At 35.9% G+C, this 17,085-nt stretch overlaps 5 protein-coding genes across 5 annotated transcripts; 2 read left to right on the top strand and 3 right to left on the bottom strand.

Moving 5' to 3' along the window:
- Positions 1-1,315: 1,315 nt before the first annotated feature.
- Positions 1,316-2,216, bottom strand: LOC311083056 (hemoglobin subunit alpha). The gene is made up of 3 exons (XM_084114307.1): positions 2,022-2,216; positions 1,638-1,845; positions 1,316-1,543 (listed from the first exon to the last, which is right to left on the bottom strand). Exons 1-3 carry the CDS (start codon positions 2,114-2,116, stop codon positions 1,415-1,417), a joined length of 432 nt encoding a protein of 143 aa, XP_083970433.1. The 5' UTR covers positions 2,117-2,216; the 3' UTR covers positions 1,316-1,414.
- A 143-nt stretch (positions 2,217-2,359) lies between these two features.
- ba1l (ba1 globin, like) lies at positions 2,360-3,949 on the top strand. The gene is made up of 3 exons (XM_084114231.1): positions 2,360-3,276; positions 3,380-3,602; positions 3,705-3,949. Exons 1-3 carry the CDS (start codon positions 3,185-3,187, stop codon positions 3,834-3,836), a joined length of 447 nt encoding a protein of 148 aa, XP_083970357.1. The 5' UTR covers positions 2,360-3,184; the 3' UTR covers positions 3,837-3,949.
- A 6,032-nt stretch (positions 3,950-9,981) lies between these two features.
- On the bottom strand, positions 9,982-10,900 carry LOC311083076 (hemoglobin subunit alpha-like). The gene is made up of 3 exons (XM_084114328.1): positions 10,741-10,900; positions 10,437-10,644; positions 9,982-10,178 (listed from the first exon to the last, which is right to left on the bottom strand). Exons 1-3 carry the CDS (start codon positions 10,833-10,835, stop codon positions 10,050-10,052), a joined length of 432 nt encoding a protein of 143 aa, XP_083970454.1. The 5' UTR covers positions 10,836-10,900; the 3' UTR covers positions 9,982-10,049.
- A 1,217-nt stretch (positions 10,901-12,117) lies between these two features.
- Positions 12,118-12,961, top strand: LOC311083002 (hemoglobin cathodic subunit beta-like). Its single transcript, XM_084114246.1, has 3 exons — positions 12,118-12,326; positions 12,432-12,654; positions 12,747-12,961. Exons 1-3 carry the CDS (start codon positions 12,235-12,237, stop codon positions 12,873-12,875), a joined length of 444 nt encoding a protein of 147 aa, XP_083970372.1. The 5' UTR covers positions 12,118-12,234; the 3' UTR covers positions 12,876-12,961.
- Positions 12,962-15,447: 2,486 nt separating this feature from the next.
- On the bottom strand, positions 15,448-16,299 carry LOC311083088 (hemoglobin subunit alpha-like). The gene is made up of 3 exons (XM_084114358.1): positions 16,152-16,299; positions 15,848-16,055; positions 15,448-15,654 (listed from the first exon to the last, which is right to left on the bottom strand). Exons 1-3 carry the CDS (start codon positions 16,244-16,246, stop codon positions 15,526-15,528), a joined length of 432 nt encoding a protein of 143 aa, XP_083970484.1. The 5' UTR covers positions 16,247-16,299; the 3' UTR covers positions 15,448-15,525.
- Between the last annotated feature and the right edge of the window lie 786 nt (positions 16,300-17,085).

Genomic DNA, 17,085 nt, shown 5'->3' on the forward strand with positions numbered 1-17,085 from the left:
CTTGCCTACTTTTTTTGCTACACTCTCAAAAGCAAAAGTATATACTTTTTCTTCACAAAAAGAGTAGGCTACATACTTTTAGGGCGTATAGCCTAGTATAAGTAGGCGAATTGGGACGTAGCACTAATGTTTCAAATAGTAGGCTACACCAACTTAAACATGTCGCAATCTGTGACGAAGCATAATGAGCGTTTGATATCACTCCCGTAAAACATGTCGTAGTAGTGTTGCCAGACGTACGATAATTATCGTATTTGTACGATAATTTTGACCTCTGTACGATGTACGATCAATAATGACAAAAAATCCTATAATGTACGATAATTTCAGAACTGTGTGACACTTCAAATGATGGTCGTTCGTTGTAATCATAGGGCTTATACTCATTGATCTAGCTGTGGATTCTACGTCTACCGGGAGAAGAACGTGAAGAGAGAGGGAGCGAGAGACCTTGCTTGTGTGTGCTAGTGTGCCTCACGAAGCGCATGTAAGGACCCAACCAATCAATTGTAAGTGCGGGCGGGGTTTTATACTCCCGAACCGAATTAATCAGAACCGAACACCCGTTCGGTTCTGTTTAAATGTTTTATTTAAAAAATAAAGATGAAAAACCGCACTCTCAAAGTATACTTTCATAGATTTATTGTTACCATGTCCACACAGACGCGTTCTCAATACTAAATGTTTTATTTAAACATTATTTATGTTTAAATAAAAAGAAAGTTGAAAAAAAAAAAAAAAGAAAGTTGCATGATTTATTGTTAGTCACATTATAAAGAAAAATACTATTTTTTAATCAGGAAAAGTGTCATGATGAAATATATTATGTATATGTAGCCTTATATGTTTTTGTTTTTTTTAGTAAAAAGTATTTTTTTTCTCCCTTTGTAAATGTTATTAAAATAGGCTACAATTAAATTTCAACAAAACTCAATTAGCCTAATATTATTATAGTGAAGTACTATTGTGATTCGCACATGTTATTCATCTTTATTAGAATATCTCTGTAATTTCAACCTCCAGTATTCTGGATTCTAGCTCGCTCAGTTGAGAATGACAACCATGAACATTATCTCTGAGTTGAATGAACTTTTCCCGTCCGCATTTTTGTAACCGATAAAGGTAAGTTAACCCTGCTTTACCCATAGATTTAGGTCATTTAAAAAGAAAAAAAAATGTCATAATTGATTGATTGATTGATTGATTGATTAAATGATTAATTGATGTCATATTAGGCCTATATCGTGTAGCGTTTACCCTTGAGAACACACGATCGACATGATCAAATACATGGATAAAAACAAGACTTGACTCATTCAGTTCTGTGCCTTTTATTGAGAAATGTTATTCAGACATCATGCATGAGTTGGTTAGGGGTGCCGCACAGTCTTGCCCATGGATGCCCACTGGAAGTTTAGCGGTACTTCTCAGCAAGAGCCAGGCCCAAGTTCTGAAAAAACTTGTCAACTGACACGTGAACATCTGGGGTGAAGTCTCCAGGGAAGAGCATGCCGATAACCACTATGATGTTGTGTGCGATGATCTAGAAAAGGAATAAAGAGAAACACATTACCATGATTAGGCTATTACTACATGTCAGTGTTGGGTAGACTTGTAGTGCTGTTGTTTTGATGTACCTTGAAGTTGGACGGGTCGACACGCAGCTTGAAAGCATGAAGTTCGCTCAGGGCGGCCAGACCTCCCACAAGGTCGTCTATTTTTGAAACGGCATCGCCGACTGCACCCATGATAACCTTGCCGTGCTTCCTCACTGGAGCAGAGCCGGGGCTCAGGTCAGCCCAGTGAGAGAAGTAGGTCTTGGTCTGAGGGTAGACGGTCAGCATTCTGAAGAAGAAATTAATAACAATAATCATTTGGGTAATCTAAACATTAGGCTATACTTGAATGTAGAAGAGATAAAAACATTAACTTTTCATGTTCTTTAGCAAAGTTATTTAACAAGTTTCTATAAAAGTCCGTTAATAATCTTAACTTAAATAGAAAGACAATATCAGTATTACCTGCCGAGGGCTTCAGCGCCGATCTCATCGGCCTTAGGGCTGATCTTAGCCCAGATGCCCTTCACCGTAGCCTTGTCCTTATCAGAGAGACTCATCTTTTTTTCTCAAGTTAGATCGTCTTCAGAAAAAACGGTGTTGGCGAAAACGGGATTTTGTTCCACTTTTTATATAAAACTAAAGACGGGCACACCCATGCAATCGATCCAAACCACACCTCTTCAACGCTTTTCTGCTGATCTCTAACCTGTGGTGTCCAATCAAAAACGTGCCAATTTTGTGCTTCTTGTTTAATGAAGATAACATTTTCAATTTAATTGAATAATGCTCTCATATTATTCATATTAGGGATTTAGAATTTTAAATGAAAAAAAATAGAGATAGAGCTTAATAAAACATTTTTTATACATTTTAATTGAACAAGGGAATTGGTTTAGTTTATGTGATTCATATTCATAAATAAATAAAAATGAAAATTTGTTTTATGAATTTATGAATAAGAATCATATAGCCTACACTAAATGGTCCGTTCCCTTGTTCCATTAAGATGTATACAAAATGTTTATTTAAGCTCTGCTTAACGGATTTAAAATTCTCAATCCATAATATGAATAATATGTAAGTATTGTTCAATTAAATTAGATGGAATTTTACTATACAATTGAAATTCGTAAATCTGAAAAATGTATATTTTTTTTGGAGTGTAGGTCTAGGTATTTCACCGAAAATAACTACATTTTATTGAAATTTATGATCGTTTGTTTGTTTGTTTGTTTGTTTGTTTGTTTGTTTCTTTTAAAAACATAAACTTTTTATTTTTAACCCTATAACAGTGGGGAATATTTGGGGAAGTAATGGCATGATCATTGTGGGCACGACCAAAATTCGTTATGCATATATTTGATAAAAAATGTAAAACATTATAAAAAAAAATAAATAAAAAAAATGCTTGTTCATGGTTACTTACTAACTTTTTGGACGGGGTCCGATCAGTGAGGTCCAGACACATATGCGTCACCTGCTTAGAGAAATTATCCAATAAGACTTTGCATATTTTAATGGGCGGAGACATCAGACATCAATAAATTGTACTTCGGTTTCTGAATTTCTACTAGTGATTCCTATTGGACTTAAACAAGCACCTAAGGACATCCTAAAGCGTAAACATGGTTGAGTGGACAGACGCAGAGCGAGCTGCCATCGCTGGCCTGTGGGGAAAACTCAATGTCGATGAAATCGGACCTCAGGCCTTGTCCAGGTAAAATAACTGAACCAGTTTATTAATAGACGCATTCTATCAGGACTCCCTCTGTTAGATGATATCAGCTACACAGTTTGTCTAATGCTTCTGTTCTTTTAAGGTGTCTGATCGTGTATCCCTGGACTCAGAGATATTTCTCGACCTTTGGCAACCTGTCAAGCCCCGCTGCAATCATGGGTAACGCCAAGGTGGCAGCTCACGGGAGGACTGTGATGGGAGGTTTGGAGAGAGCCATCAAGAACATGGACAACATCAAGGCCACCTATGCCGCGCTCAGTGTGATGCACTCTGAGAAACTGCATGTGGATCCAGACAACTTCAAGGTAGGTTTGCGCACGACATACAAAACTGTTGTGCTGCATATTATGTTGAATACATTCATCACCGAAAAAAAGCAGCCATTTAATAGATCTCTTGCTCTACAGCTTCTCGCTGATTGTATCACCGTGTGCGCTGCCATGAAGTTCGGCCCCTCTGGTTTCAATGCTGACGTCCAGGAGGCTTGGCAGAAGTTCCTGAGCGTGGTCGTGTCCGCTCTGGGCAGACAGTACCACTAGAGTCTCATCACCAATGAACACCAGCTGTATTGCAGAAGATCGCACCCCACGGAGCTGTTCACACAAAGATCTAACTCTTATACAATAAGATCAATAAAATAATGCTAAAAGCACTTTAATGTTGTTTGCTCCCATTTATTCCACAAAACACGCTGATAGTCTATGATCATAAATATAAACTCTTAAAATATATATATATATATTGATGGCAAATTAAGAAAAGAATCCTGTTCTTCAACAACATCATATTGGGGTTTTAACCATTTTAAGTTTTTCTTCAAGACCTAATGAGTCAGAAACGTCTGACAAATAAGCCTTTCAAAGACAGTTGTAATAGATTTGCAGACTGTGGGTGTTAACCGCTTGAATTCATTGATAAAAGAAATTAAATTTATCGCAGCCTCCATAAGCTGACACTCTTATCTAGTTTTATTAATATAATTATTTATTAGTCAGTTAGTTTCTATTTGCAAATTTGTATGCAATTTATTTTAATAGGAGAAAACAGCAAATTACCTGCAATATGCTTGAACAATATTTTTGCAGGGAACGGAAGAGTGCATTCTTATTATTATGAAATAGTAAAAACAACATTCCAAGTTCAAGCAGACCAAGTTCTATTATGAGCTATTTTGTCAAGGTTAAAAAATGATATGCCAAATAACAAAGGTATAGCAGAAACTATAAGTTTAATTTTGCACCTCTTCTTCGAGTTAACACGTTTAACTCAAAATGTCCTAAATGTCCAACTGAAATGTGGGCATCTCTGCTCTGTCGAATTTCTAAATTCTTTAAACTACTTCAACTACACCGGACATCTACTAAAATGAGCCGAAAGCAAACCGTGTAGATCTACCAAATAGGCCAACTTTCAATGTCGAAAGTTAGGTTACATGTAAGTTAATAGCCAAAAGCTATACAATCGCATTACTTCTTTTAGTAGGCCCTATACCGATAGCAAACTATGACATATCGACTGTAATTTGCTTTCCCAGTTTGACAACACAGCTGGACAACCACAGAAACAACAAACAACAGATGGAAATGTATGGATTATAACTTAGCCAAAATAACTGTCACAAAATAACTGTAAAAAAAAAACTTCTGAAATAGAAAGCTATAGGCCTCTATGTAGCCTATTAAAAACGAAAGCACAGAGGATGGATAACCCGGGGCCTCATTTATGGTTCAGTCATTTCTTTTGCAAATTTAACACAACACAAAAAGACAGGTAAGAGGACAGATTTTGGCGTATAAATTGCACGATAAACACAATGCGTGCTATAAGACGCATTTAGTGTGATCGGGTTGTTTCGATAGATGTACAAAGCACTTAGATGTAGCTACAAAGCACATAGTTAGATGTAGGCTACACAGCCAATTTAAATCCTCACGACTCAGCGTTTTAAGCAAATCTGTGTCCAAGACTTTATACACGACAGGCTACAAGACAAACACTACCCCAGTCAATATTATTGACAATTTACTGAAATGTCATCTTAACGTTTGCTTATTTTTTATATATTGTAATATCAATCAGTAGGCCTATTTAATCCGCGAGATCGTGTCTAAAGTTTTGCTAGTAGCCTAGGCCTTCTAGAGAGCAGGTTGACAGTCTAATAAAAGTTAATAGAACATAGCCTACATTTATAGAAAAAATAATAGAAAATAAATATATCTGTTTTTTGAATATTGCTTGATTAAGTAGGCTATACTCTTTCCAGTGTTGACAGCTCCGTTTAATAGCATGCTGCACTTTTGCTGTAGGCTACCATATAGCCAAAAAAATTCAAACATAAAATACACATTTTTAATTTAGGCCTACTTTTGTTTCTGAATAAGTAATTAATAAAATCATCACGACTCTGACTTTATTTGGTCATAATTTATCCTAAATTACGAATAAAAAAATTACAAACATTACATAATGTATAATTTAATGATGAAATATTTGAATATAGGCCTACCTGCAATGTGATTTCTAACGGATGGATGAGGAAAGTAGTTCTAAAATAATCTTAGAATCTTGAGGCTAAACGACGAACGAGGCGGACAGTATTGTTTTATTTAATTAGTGTACATAGAAATCTGTGAAATGCTTATAGATCATTAAATGTTTTTCTTTTCTAGACCCCAATAAAACACATTTTTCAAATTACAAGACATGATTAAATATATTGCTGTCCATTTAAAATGGAGAGACACTTATGTTTTCAAGATATATTCAATTTATATAAAGACACTAAGGCTTACTGTAGTGGTATGAAAATAAAACAAACACTTGTGTTAAACTGCAAGCAGGTTAAGGCAACACACATAGAAATAGCTTATACCTTTAAGGCTCTTTTCATTTTTAAAATATATTTCTATATAATATAATCAAAATGGCTCATAATAGAACTTGGCCTGCTGGAACTTGGAATGTTGTTTTTACTATTTCATATTAATAAGAAGGCACTCTTCCGTTCCCTGCAAAAAATATTGTTCAAGCATATTGCAGCTGTTTTCTCTTATTAAAATAAATGTCAATTTGCAAACAGAGAAACTAACTGACTAATAAATAATTATATAATAAAAATAGATAAGAGTGTCAGCTTATGGAAGCTGCGATAAATTTAATGTATTTTATCAATGAATTAAAGTGGTTAACACCCACAGTATATAGGCTACCGTATAGGCTACACTATCTAACGTTTTTGTTCAAAATTAATCAGTCAATACATCAATACGTTTTCTTTTTGTCTTACCCTGATTCATATGGTAATAGCCTTTTATAAGTGTTTATGTAGACCTCATGGGATGGTTTTCGCGGAAGCATCATAAAATCATGAAACTGCTTGTTCGCTCAGAATCACTTGTTATCCATATCATATTCATATGTACAAAGTTTTGAGAAGTTTGGACTTTGTGTAGCCTACTCCAAAAAAACGCAGTAGCCAATCAAATTTCAAGGCAAGTATACTTATGCCTAAATTTGTTTTTAATAATAATAAACATCTGTAACTATTTTTCCGGAACTCAAATTTTTTTTATGTTAACATTTCAATTGTTGTTGTTTTTTTCTCACTTTAGAGAAAAAACTGACACAAAAAACAGCCAGGCCGCAGCATCCGAAGGGGTTGACCCTGATCCTGTTAAATCATAATGCAAGAGACTGGGATGGTGGAAGGAGCAGAAGAACCAGAAGACTTGAGGACTCTGAAGACAGAAGACTCAAAATCTATTTAAAATAAATGCTGCTCTTTTGACAGTTCTGTTCAAACGTTCCTGATTTTTTTCTCCACGATTTACATGCTGACGACTGGATGCTGGCTACTGTAATAAATTATTAACATAATTTTTTAACATCCCAGGAATAATTACTTTGTAAAATAGATTAAAACAGAAAACAGTTATATTAAGTTGCAACAATATTTCAGAATGTTACTCTTTTTAATGTATTTATTAAATAAATGCAGCTTTGATGATGGTATACTTTCAAAAGTATTTTAAAAAATTTACTGACCCCAAACTTTTGAACGGTAATGTATTGTGTATATATATATTTATATATATATACACACTTTTTTCACGCTGGTATCTGGGCCCACAGTGGGCTGCCCACAGTGGTCCCACACGGGTCCCTAAGGGGTTTGCTGTGGGCCCACAACTGGCCCCAATGGGGGCCCACTCTACTTAGTGTGGGCTAGCCCACAGTCAGCCCACACTTTGGGCTAGCCCACAGTCAGCCCACACTTTGGGCTGTCCCTATGGGGCCCCACCTGGGCCCCATAGTGTGGGGCCCACATGTGCCCCGCATTTCACGCCGGTATCTGGGCCCACAGTGGGCTGCCCGCAAGGGCATATTAAGTGCTACTTAAGTTACGATGCTTTTGGGAAACAGACCGTAATATTAAGATCAGTCGTACGATCGTTTTTCCGATCTACTTAGGCTTACGATGCTTTTGGGAAACGCAGCCTAGAATGGCTCGTAATTGTCGCACACGCTTGTATTTTGAAATGTTTAGCCTAATTGTTTTCATCTGATGTGCATTTTCTACGAGGCCAATAAGCAAAAACTTACGGGTGGAGACACCAGCAAAATGGCAGAACCAAAAAAAAAAAAAAAAAAAAAAAAAAAACTCAAAGAAAATAATTTTTTTTCAAAAAGAGGAGATTAATGTCATTTTAGAGGAGGTGGAGCTACAAACAATTTTTTTTCAGCAGGTTTGAGGGCAGTCATACAAATAAACAAAAATAACAAAAAATCTGGGAGGATATTGCTACAAAACTGACTGCAACTAGGGGCATTAAAAGATCAGGGAAAGATGTCAGGAAGAAGTGGCATGACTTTACCGACCTTGCTAAAAGGAAAAGGGCACAGCAGAGGACAACAATTATTAAAACAGGTGGTGGGACCAATGAGTCCCCCCTTCTCACAGCAGAGGGAGAAAAGGCCTTGTCAATACTTGGCACAAGTGCTTCAGCATTGTGGTGGTATTGACATCCATGGAGAAGTAGGGGTACTCAACCAGGGGTGCGTTTTTACCAAAAGCATCGTTAGCCAACTATGTTCCCAAGTTCCGTCGTTATCAGGAGTGCGTTTCCAGTACAACGACGTAACCCGATGCTTAACTAGTACGATGCATCGTTGAAGAAACCAACTAGCTAGTCACGACTGTTTCCCGAAACCATATTGTCGCAAAGTGGTCGTTCAACCACGTTAGTTTATGACGTCACGCATGTGGTGGAGGTGATGACTTCTTTTAATGAAACTGTTTGAGATCGAATTAATGCTAGATGTTTTGATATAAATTACAGACATGGCATCTGAGGACTATTTCTCATTTTTCTATTTTCTATCATTTTTAGAAATTTCAATCCTGGGTCGTTGGCAGACTGTATGCCAGTTTGATTCCTTGGCTGTTATCGCTGAGTTTTTGGTGGCTGATGTTACCCCCCAAGAATTAGCCTACTGTTGGGTACAGATTTCCTCTCTAAATTTAAATTGTAAAAATATAGTGATATAATTAACTTCTAGCAATGGACCAAATTTGTTTGGACCAAATGTTTAAATTAACATTAACCTAAATTTTGAAACATGAAAAACGAATGCAAACAACCTTGTCATAATTCTCTAGCCTAATTCGCACCTTGGGTTTCACAAGCAAAATAGCCAACACAATTCTAAATCTCCAAAAAGAAATTGATTTGTTAAATAGTCCTACCAACCTCTGAGGTTTGTATGCATTGTAGAAGTATACATTTTTGACATTGAAATATATTGGTCATTGGTAACTGCCCACAACATTGTGAATCAGTGTTTTACTCACAGAGTTGATTTAAAATTAACATTAAATATGTTCAATTAAGTGTAAATCATGTTTAGTGATGTTCTATGTGAATATTATCATATCATATTATAAATAGATTTTGAATAACAATTAGGTCTGTCAATCAATTCATTTTTAATCGAAATAATTACACTATTTATTTACGTTTATATTTTTACTACTTTTTTTTTTAAAGTAGGCCATACTGAGTAACATTTTGGCTTTTACTTATAAAGTCCCCCTGTAGTCAAAAAATGTAAAACTCATCTTTGATCACCAAAATTACATATTTAAACGTGTTTTCCCTTAAAACATTCGTCATGCCTTAAAATAGCTTGAATGTAACGCTACACCCTTGTCTCATTTAGTATAAGCGGTTCTATGAATATGCAATGCTATTAACTTGTGAATTTGTATATGGTTTGTCTTAAAGCACAAAGACATATTACAACTTGACTTTCACCACATGGGGACTTTAAGTTTTTTAAGGTTTCACCCCTGGATCTAAAGAATGTTTTTTAGAAATTAAATGACATTGATTAAATAGAACAAGCTTTACAGAGATTTACATTTCTTTTGGTCATTTCATTATTGTCATCAATAAAATAAATGGCTGCTGATATTTTCAATGTGCTAAAATGAGAGTAACGGATTACCTTCGAGCAGCCATAATAAAATTAATAAAATGGAAAGATCCTGCTTTAAACTCCAAAGCACAATGAGAGGTGCTAAAGTTATCCAAGTAATGTGTCTGAAAGGGTTAAAGGACAATCAATCATGCAATGTAACCTGTTTGGTTATCGTCCGGAAAAAAATACAGGTATAAGAGACGGTGAAGATTTTATTGATTGCGTTTGATATTTTATTTTTCATTATTTGAGGTAGCCCCTGAATGATGATCTTATCTGTATTTATCTGCGATGGCTGCAGACACAGCCGCAAGAAACTTGTCCACGGCCACGTGCACTTCTGCAGTGAAGTCAGTGGGGAAATGAACTGCAAGAGTCACGAGGATGTTATGGGACAGAATCTGAAAAAAAGAAAGAAAACACACACACACACACACACACACACACACACACACACACACACACACACACACACACACACACACACACAAATACACTATGAATTAATAATCCACATTTTATATCACATCTTGAATGTCTCCTTTTGATTTAACTCAGAGTGTTGCACACCATGATTTGAGTGTGTCAGATTATCTTAAACACCTTAAATGTACACTCAAGTGAAAGGATTGAAACACTGCACATAGAAATCATCTCACCTTGAAGTTTACAGGGTCAATGCGAAACTTAGTGGCATGGAGATCACTCAAGGTGCTCATTCCACCAATAAGATCATCCATTTTGCCCACAGCATCAGTGATGGCTGACATCACAGTTTTGCCGTGTTTCTTCACGTGAGGAGAGTCGAGAGACAAATCAGTCCAGCCAGAAAAATATATTTTAGTCTGAGGGTAGACGATGAGCATTCTGTGGGAAGGAGAAAAATCCGTTATTTGGTTTGGCAAAACTCTTTGACATTGATTTGCTTGGTGTCAAAAAATAATTCAAATGTAGATCTCTTACCTTCCCAGAGCTTCTTGTCCTATGGCGTCGGCCTGACCAGAGATTTTACCCCAGAAGGCCTTGACAGTGGCTTTATCCTTAGCTGTCAAACTCATTTTTCGATCCTTTCCACTTCGGTATTAGGCTAGAAGAGAAAAGTTTTAGTTGAAGGATAAGGGGTCTTTTTTTATAATGCGCAGTTCTGCCACACCCAACAGCGCATCAGCTCCACCTCTCAGACTTCAGCCAACAATTACAGACGCATTTTGTCAATTCATTTCATCATTCTTTAAAAAAAAACAAAAAAAAAACAGGGAATGTCTTAATCATTTATTCTAAATGAGAGAGAGAGAGAGAGAGAGAGAGCGATGTATATATCCTAAAATAATTACCAGAATCCTAAACAATATATTGAATGTATTGGCCGTTTTTGTCTGAAAACATAAACAATATTGTCCTTGCTTTTTTCTCCCTTTTTTATTACTAAATTAACAACATATTTATCTGAACAATTTATATTCAGTCTGCTGTGTTTGCATGTAAAAGTTGCTGCCTTTAACTTGGTAAAAGGTTTAAGTAATTTAAAGTACAATTAACTTGGATGTTTAAGTAATTTCAAGTTAAATTACATTAAACTGACTTTTTTGTTAAAAGAATTTGTTGAATTGTTGAGTTGAATTTAGTATAACAAAAAAGGTGAGAACTGCTTATGTTATTATACATTGCTTTAACTCATCAAAATAAGTTATGTTGTAATAACTTGACCATGTAATTTTTTTATACAGTGGGAGAGATGCTTCGGGGTCTTTTGGGGACACCAAATGGTACCTAAAGGGGTGGGGCAAAAAGAACAGGACATCCACGGTTATCGAGATTAAACAAATTGAGAACATTTTGAAATGGGAGGAACGGGTCTGAGTGTCCAGATAAAGCAAAATGAGCTGGCACTCGTTCAAATTAAAAACTTAAATTAGATGTTGAAAGCGTTAATTGAAAGCGTTGAAAGCATTAATTTAACGTTTATTTAATATTAATAATTTACATGCCCGAGCTTTTCCCCTATACGGATTCATATGCCTAAATATTAGCCTATAACATTGACTAGCCTATGTGCCATCACTGTTAATGCGACTCATGTGCCTAGTGTTTTTTAAACATAATTAGGTTAATGGCCAGCTATAGTTTTCAACATTTTCTGAGAATGGAAGACAAATTACAACATAAAGCCTTGATTAGATTTTGGACTCTTACACACAACAATACGACATTAATTGTGATGATTGAATCCATGTTTATTTTGAGATGTACGAAATGGGTTCAAATGGGTTCAATCTAAGTTCGCAGTTCTAATCAAAATGTAGCTAACTAGGATCGGATCCAAGTACGAATGGGTACCACACCAATCAGTCTCGGCGCCTGGTGTGGGGCGGAGAGTGCGAGTATAAATAAAAACTCCGCGCGCATCTATCTATGTTCAGCATTCACATTTGTTGAAAAAGGAAAGAGATAATCACAATGGTGGAGTGGTCAGATTCCGAGCGCAAAACTGTTGCGAATGTCTGGGGCAAAATCAACGTCGGTGAAATCGGACCACAGACTCTGGCAAGGTAATGTGAAAGCGTGTCAAAGATTATATCACGTCGTTAATTCAATTATGTATTTTGAAAAGAGTTTGGATTCATAGAGCTATATTCCATTCCTTCATGTGACAGGGTGCTGATCGTATACCCCTGGACTCAGAGGTATTTCGGTACCTTTGGAAACCTATCCAATGCAGCTGCAATCCAGGGCAATCCTAAAGTGTCAGCACATGGTAAAACTGTGCTAAATGCGTTGGACAAAGCCGTGAAGAACATGGATAACATCAAAGCCACTTACGCCCAACTTAGCCAGCTGCACTGCGAGAAACTCAACGTCGATCCAGGCAACTTCAAGGTAAATGCTTTATTTTCTAAATTTGAGCGTATTCATAAGGATATCACAGACTGTTGTTGCCTAACAAATGCACGTTTTCTTGACCCACGCAGCTGTTGGCCAATTGCCTCACCATTATCATTGCGACCGCATTTGGACCCGCTTTCACCCCTGCAGTTCAGGCCACCTGGCAGAAGCTCCTGTCTGTAGTTGTGTCCGCTCTCACCAGCCAGTATTTCTGAAGTCCTGCTCGACATCTCTGCCTCAATTCAATGATTCAATGCATTAAAGTGTTGAAAAAGTATATAAATAAAGCAATCAAACAAGGGCTGGATTGTGAGTCTTTTTATTCATCAAGTAAATTACTTTAACATACAGCATAATGATATGTAAAGCATCATTGATAAATGAGCATCAACATTTCTCTCCAAAATGAACAAAACTGTTGCCATCATGTTCAGCATTATCAGTGAATAGTTGTTCACCTTGCAATGGTTATAAAGTAGGCCTAATATTTTCTTTTTCAATTTTTAAAACACTCAAAATGCTCTTAATTTGATCACAATTGTATACACAGACTTTCGGAGGGTAGCGGTATATGCTGCAAGTTGGGCCATGTGAGATGTTGCAAGAATGTATGAGCCCCTCTCATAATTCTGCCATTATCCTACAGTTTGTTTTTTTTTTGTTTTTTTTTACACACATTTTGGCACCAGTTTTAGAACCTTGATGTAATTTTCCAAAACTGTAGACACAAAACTCAAAACAGTCATCACTTGTAGATAACACAGGCTGTCCGGTGTTCAAAACTTTGCATTGTGCATTCATATCTATAAAGATGCCTTGCACTTGTAGAATCATTCCTTCAAATAACTAATTTATCATGAAATATTTAATTAGCACTCGGTGTTGCCTCAAGGCAACATAGTCTATTTTAGTTTATTTTTAATAAAATGAGACACCCATTTATTGGTCAAACCTATCTCAGGGGAGAAGAACTCAAATACTAATCAATGAAAGTGCAAAAAAGTGCTCACATGGCCCACAGGGGTCCATTTAGTGTCTTGTTTCAGCACAAATGCACAGGTCACATAGGCCATAGCTAGAGGATTCGGGGCCCCCTGAAAAAATATTGATGTGGCCCCCCCACCACCCTCCACCAATATGATACTGTACAAATGAGCATGAAGGCCCACATATAACAGAAGATGGTGATGTTGTTGTAAAACCTTTATTTTAAAAGTTAAATGTTTATATAAAAATCACAGCTAATAAAAAAAGTAAACATTTAGAAATTGACAAGAATGCAGTCAAATTTAAAACATAAAATCATTTATTGTCTTATTTTTTAATAAAGATAATATGGAACTGGTAATATTATTAAATAAATCTAATAAATTTATTCATCCAAGTGCAGTGTGTTGTATTCGTGTTTTCTTGATGTAATAAATACATCATCAGCCGGCAGGTCAGGTGCATAATGCAATTCGTCCTGACTCGTGTAAAAAAAATTAACTCTATTTACAATATTGTAAAAAGACAGGGATTTTGACCACGTAATCATTCGGTAAAATACTATTGCTTGATGCTGAAATTTTTTTTTTTTTTTACCTACAAGAGTCTCCTAGGATACTCTAGGATACTAGAATTTTTTAATAGCTGTCCACTGTAGTGACCACTATGCATGAAAGGGTTAACATTTTTTTGACAAAGAAAAAAATTATTTTGTTGTTGTTGCAGACAGAGGCTGAATAGAGACAAAAAGTGGCTATAGAAGTCAGTGTTTTAATTCTATCTCAATCATAAGCCTATCACTGCCAGTTCACATCAGCAAAACATTTTGAGCAGCAGAGTTTAGGAGTTGTTAACTCAACATGTTCTTGCATTCTTTCTTAAATATGTTTATGGCCTCTGCATCACATCTGTCTGTTTAAGAGCCATACTTTTTTCTTTCTCTTGTTTTTATTTGTGCTGGAAACTTTATTTTTAAATAATATTATATAATTTATAGTTGTACTTTTTTTTTAAAGTAGGCCATACTGAGTAAGATTTTCTCTAGGCTTAAAGTCCCCCTGTAGTCAAAAAAATGTATCCCTTAAAACTCATCTTTGATCACCAAAATGACATATTTAAACCTATTTTCCCTTAAAACATTCGTCATGCCTTAAAATAGCTTGAATGTCACACCCTTGTCTCATTTAGTATAAGCAGTTCTATGAATATGCAAATTATTCCTCCACTGACTCACACCAGCTCAGAGATCCACTCCTTGATGATCAATTGGTTACAAGGTAGTTTGTGACATCAGAAACACGATTTCAAACCGAGACGGTCTTTGGTTCATTGCAGTAAATACTCAGCAATGCTGCTGACTTATGAATTTGTATATGGTTTGTCTTAAAGGATATTAAAAACACCACATAGACATATTACAACATTAAAAGCTTGACTTTCACCACATGGGGAAGTTTTTTAAGGCTACACCCCTGGATCTAAAGAATGTTTTTTAGAAATTAAATTGATTAAATAGAACAAGCTTTACAGAGATTTACATTTCTTTTGGTCATTTCATTATTGTCATCAATAAAATAAATGGCTGCTGATATTTTCAATGTGCTAAAATGAGAGCAACGGATTACCTTCGAGCAGCCATAATAAAATTAATAAAATGGAAAGATCCCGATTTAAACTCCAAAGCACAATGAGAGGTGCTAAAGTTATCCAAGTAATGTGGCTGAAAGGGTTAAAGGACAATCAATCATGCAATGTAACCTGTTTGGTTATCGTCCGGAAAAAATACAGGTATAAGAGACGTTTTGATTGTTGAAGATTTTATTGATTGCGTCTGATATTTTATTTTTCATTATTTGAGGTAGCCCCTGAATGATGATCTTATCTGTATTTATCTGCGATGGCTGCAGACACAGCCGCAAGAAACTTGTCCACGGCCACGTGCACTTCTGCAGTGAAGTCAGTGGGGAAATGAACTGCAAGAGTCACGAGGATGTTATGGGACTGAATCTGAAAAAAAGAACAGAAAAAAGAACAATTAATACACTATGAATTAATAATCCATATTTTATTTCACATCTTGAATGTCTCCTTTTGATTTAACTCAGAGTGTTGCACACCATGAGTGTGTCAGATTATCTAAACACCTTAAATGTACACTCAAGTGAAAGGATTGAAACACTGCACATATAAATCATCTCACCTTGAAGGTTGCAGGGTCAAGGCGAACCTGAGTGGCATGGAGATCACTCAAGGTGCTCATTCCACCAATAAGATCATCCATTTTGCCCACAGCATCAGTGATGGCTGACATTACAGTTTTGCCGTGTTTCTTCACGTGAGGAGAGTCGAGAGAAAAATCAGTCCAGTCAGGAAAATATATTTTAGTCTGAGGGTAGACGATGAGCATTCTGTGGGAAGGAGAAAAATCCGTTATTTGGTTTGGCAAAACTCTTTGACATTGATTTGCTTGGTATCAAAAAATAATTCAAATGTAGATCTCTTACCTTCCCAGAGCTTCTTGTCCTATGGCGTCGGCCTGACCAGAGATTTTACCCCAGAAGGCCTTGACAATGGCTTTATCCTTAGCTGTCAAACTCATTTTTCGATCCTTTCCACTTCGGTATTAGGCTAGAAGAGAAAAGTTTTAGTTGAAGGATATGGGTTTTTTTTTTATATAATGCGCAGTTCTGCCACACCCAACAGCGCATCAGCTCCACCTCTCAGACTTCAGCCAACAATTACAGACACATTTTGTCAATTAATTTCATCATTCTTTAAAAAAAAACCAAAAAACAGTGAATGTCTTATTCATTTATTCTAAATGAGAGAGAGAGAGAGAGAGAGAACAGAAAATGTCTATGAATCTATTTTGCATCATCTCTCTAAACAGCGATGTATCCTAAAAGAATTACCAGAATCCTAAACAATATATTGAATGTATTGGCCGTTTTTGTCTGAAAACATAAACAATACTGTCCTTGCTTTTTTATGCCTTTTTTATTACTAAATTAACAACATATTTATCTGAACAATTAAACCGTGATTTTTACGGTAAAAAAACGGCAGCTGTGGTTGCCAGAACTTTACCGTCAAAAATATGGTAGCCTAGCAACGTTATTGGTTTTACAGACATAACTTAAAATTTACAGTAATAAACCGTATTTTATTATCTGATATAATGTGAATTTGCCGTCCCATTGAAGTATTAATATCTGTTTTGTACCATTGTAATACACTGATAATAACCACCATTCACAGCAGTGATGAGAGTTACATGATCAATCAAAGCTCATCACAAGCAGCTCTTCCACAAGAAAGTTAATACTAATATATAGAAGCTGCACAGTGTCATTCACACAAACACTAAACACCATCACGGTAACACACATGAAATTTTAAAAATGCAATAAAAAAATGCCCTAATGTACATAACTGATT

The sequence above is a fragment of the Abramis brama genome, assembly GCF_963993115.1.
Source record: "Abramis brama genome assembly, chromosome: 1".
Lineage (NCBI taxonomy): Eukaryota > Metazoa > Chordata > Actinopteri > Cypriniformes > Leuciscidae > Abramis > Abramis brama.

Bases quoted from the DNA above. Each gene is read 5' to 3' on its own strand.
- LOC311083088 (XM_084114358.1), bottom strand. From the start codon at position 16,246: ATGAGTTTGACAGCTAAGGATAAAGCCATTGTCAAGGCCTTCTGGGGT. The intron at 16,056-16,151 runs GTAAGAGATCTA...TCCTTCCCACAG, and splicing joins GGACAAGAAGCTCTGGGAAG to AATGCTCATCGTCTACCCTC. The intron at 15,655-15,847 runs GTGAGATGATTT...TCTTTTTTTCAG, and splicing joins TTGACCCTGCAACCTTCAAG to ATTCAGTCCCATAACATCCT.
- ba1l (XM_084114231.1), top strand. From the start codon at position 3,185: ATGGTTGAGTGGACAGACGCAGAGCGAGCTGCCATCGCTGGCCTGTGG. The intron at 3,277-3,379 runs GTAAAATAACTG...TGTTCTTTTAAG, and splicing joins GGACCTCAGGCCTTGTCCAG to GTGTCTGATCGTGTATCCCT. The intron at 3,603-3,704 runs GTAGGTTTGCGC...CTTGCTCTACAG, and splicing joins TGGATCCAGACAACTTCAAG to CTTCTCGCTGATTGTATCAC.
- LOC311083056 (XM_084114307.1), bottom strand. From the start codon at position 2,116: ATGAGTCTCTCTGATAAGGACAAGGCTACGGTGAAGGGCATCTGGGCT. The intron at 1,846-2,021 runs GTAATACTGATA...TTTCTTCTTCAG, and splicing joins GGCGCTGAAGCCCTCGGCAG to AATGCTGACCGTCTACCCTC. The intron at 1,544-1,637 runs GTACATCAAAAC...TTCCTTTTCTAG, and splicing joins TCGACCCGTCCAACTTCAAG to ATCATCGCACACAACATCAT.
- LOC311083002 (XM_084114246.1), top strand. From the start codon at position 12,235: ATGGTGGAGTGGTCAGATTCCGAGCGCAAAACTGTTGCGAATGTCTGG. The intron at 12,327-12,431 runs GTAATGTGAAAG...TTCATGTGACAG, and splicing joins GGACCACAGACTCTGGCAAG to GGTGCTGATCGTATACCCCT. The intron at 12,655-12,746 runs GTAAATGCTTTA...TGACCCACGCAG, and splicing joins TCGATCCAGGCAACTTCAAG to CTGTTGGCCAATTGCCTCAC.
- LOC311083076 (XM_084114328.1), bottom strand. From the start codon at position 10,835: ATGAGTTTGACAGCTAAGGATAAAGCCACTGTCAAGGCCTTCTGGGGT. The intron at 10,645-10,740 runs GTAAGAGATCTA...TCCTTCCCACAG, and splicing joins GGACAAGAAGCTCTGGGAAG to AATGCTCATCGTCTACCCTC. The intron at 10,179-10,436 runs GTGAGATGATTT...TCTTTTTTTCAG, and splicing joins TTGACCCTGTAAACTTCAAG to ATTCTGTCCCATAACATCCT.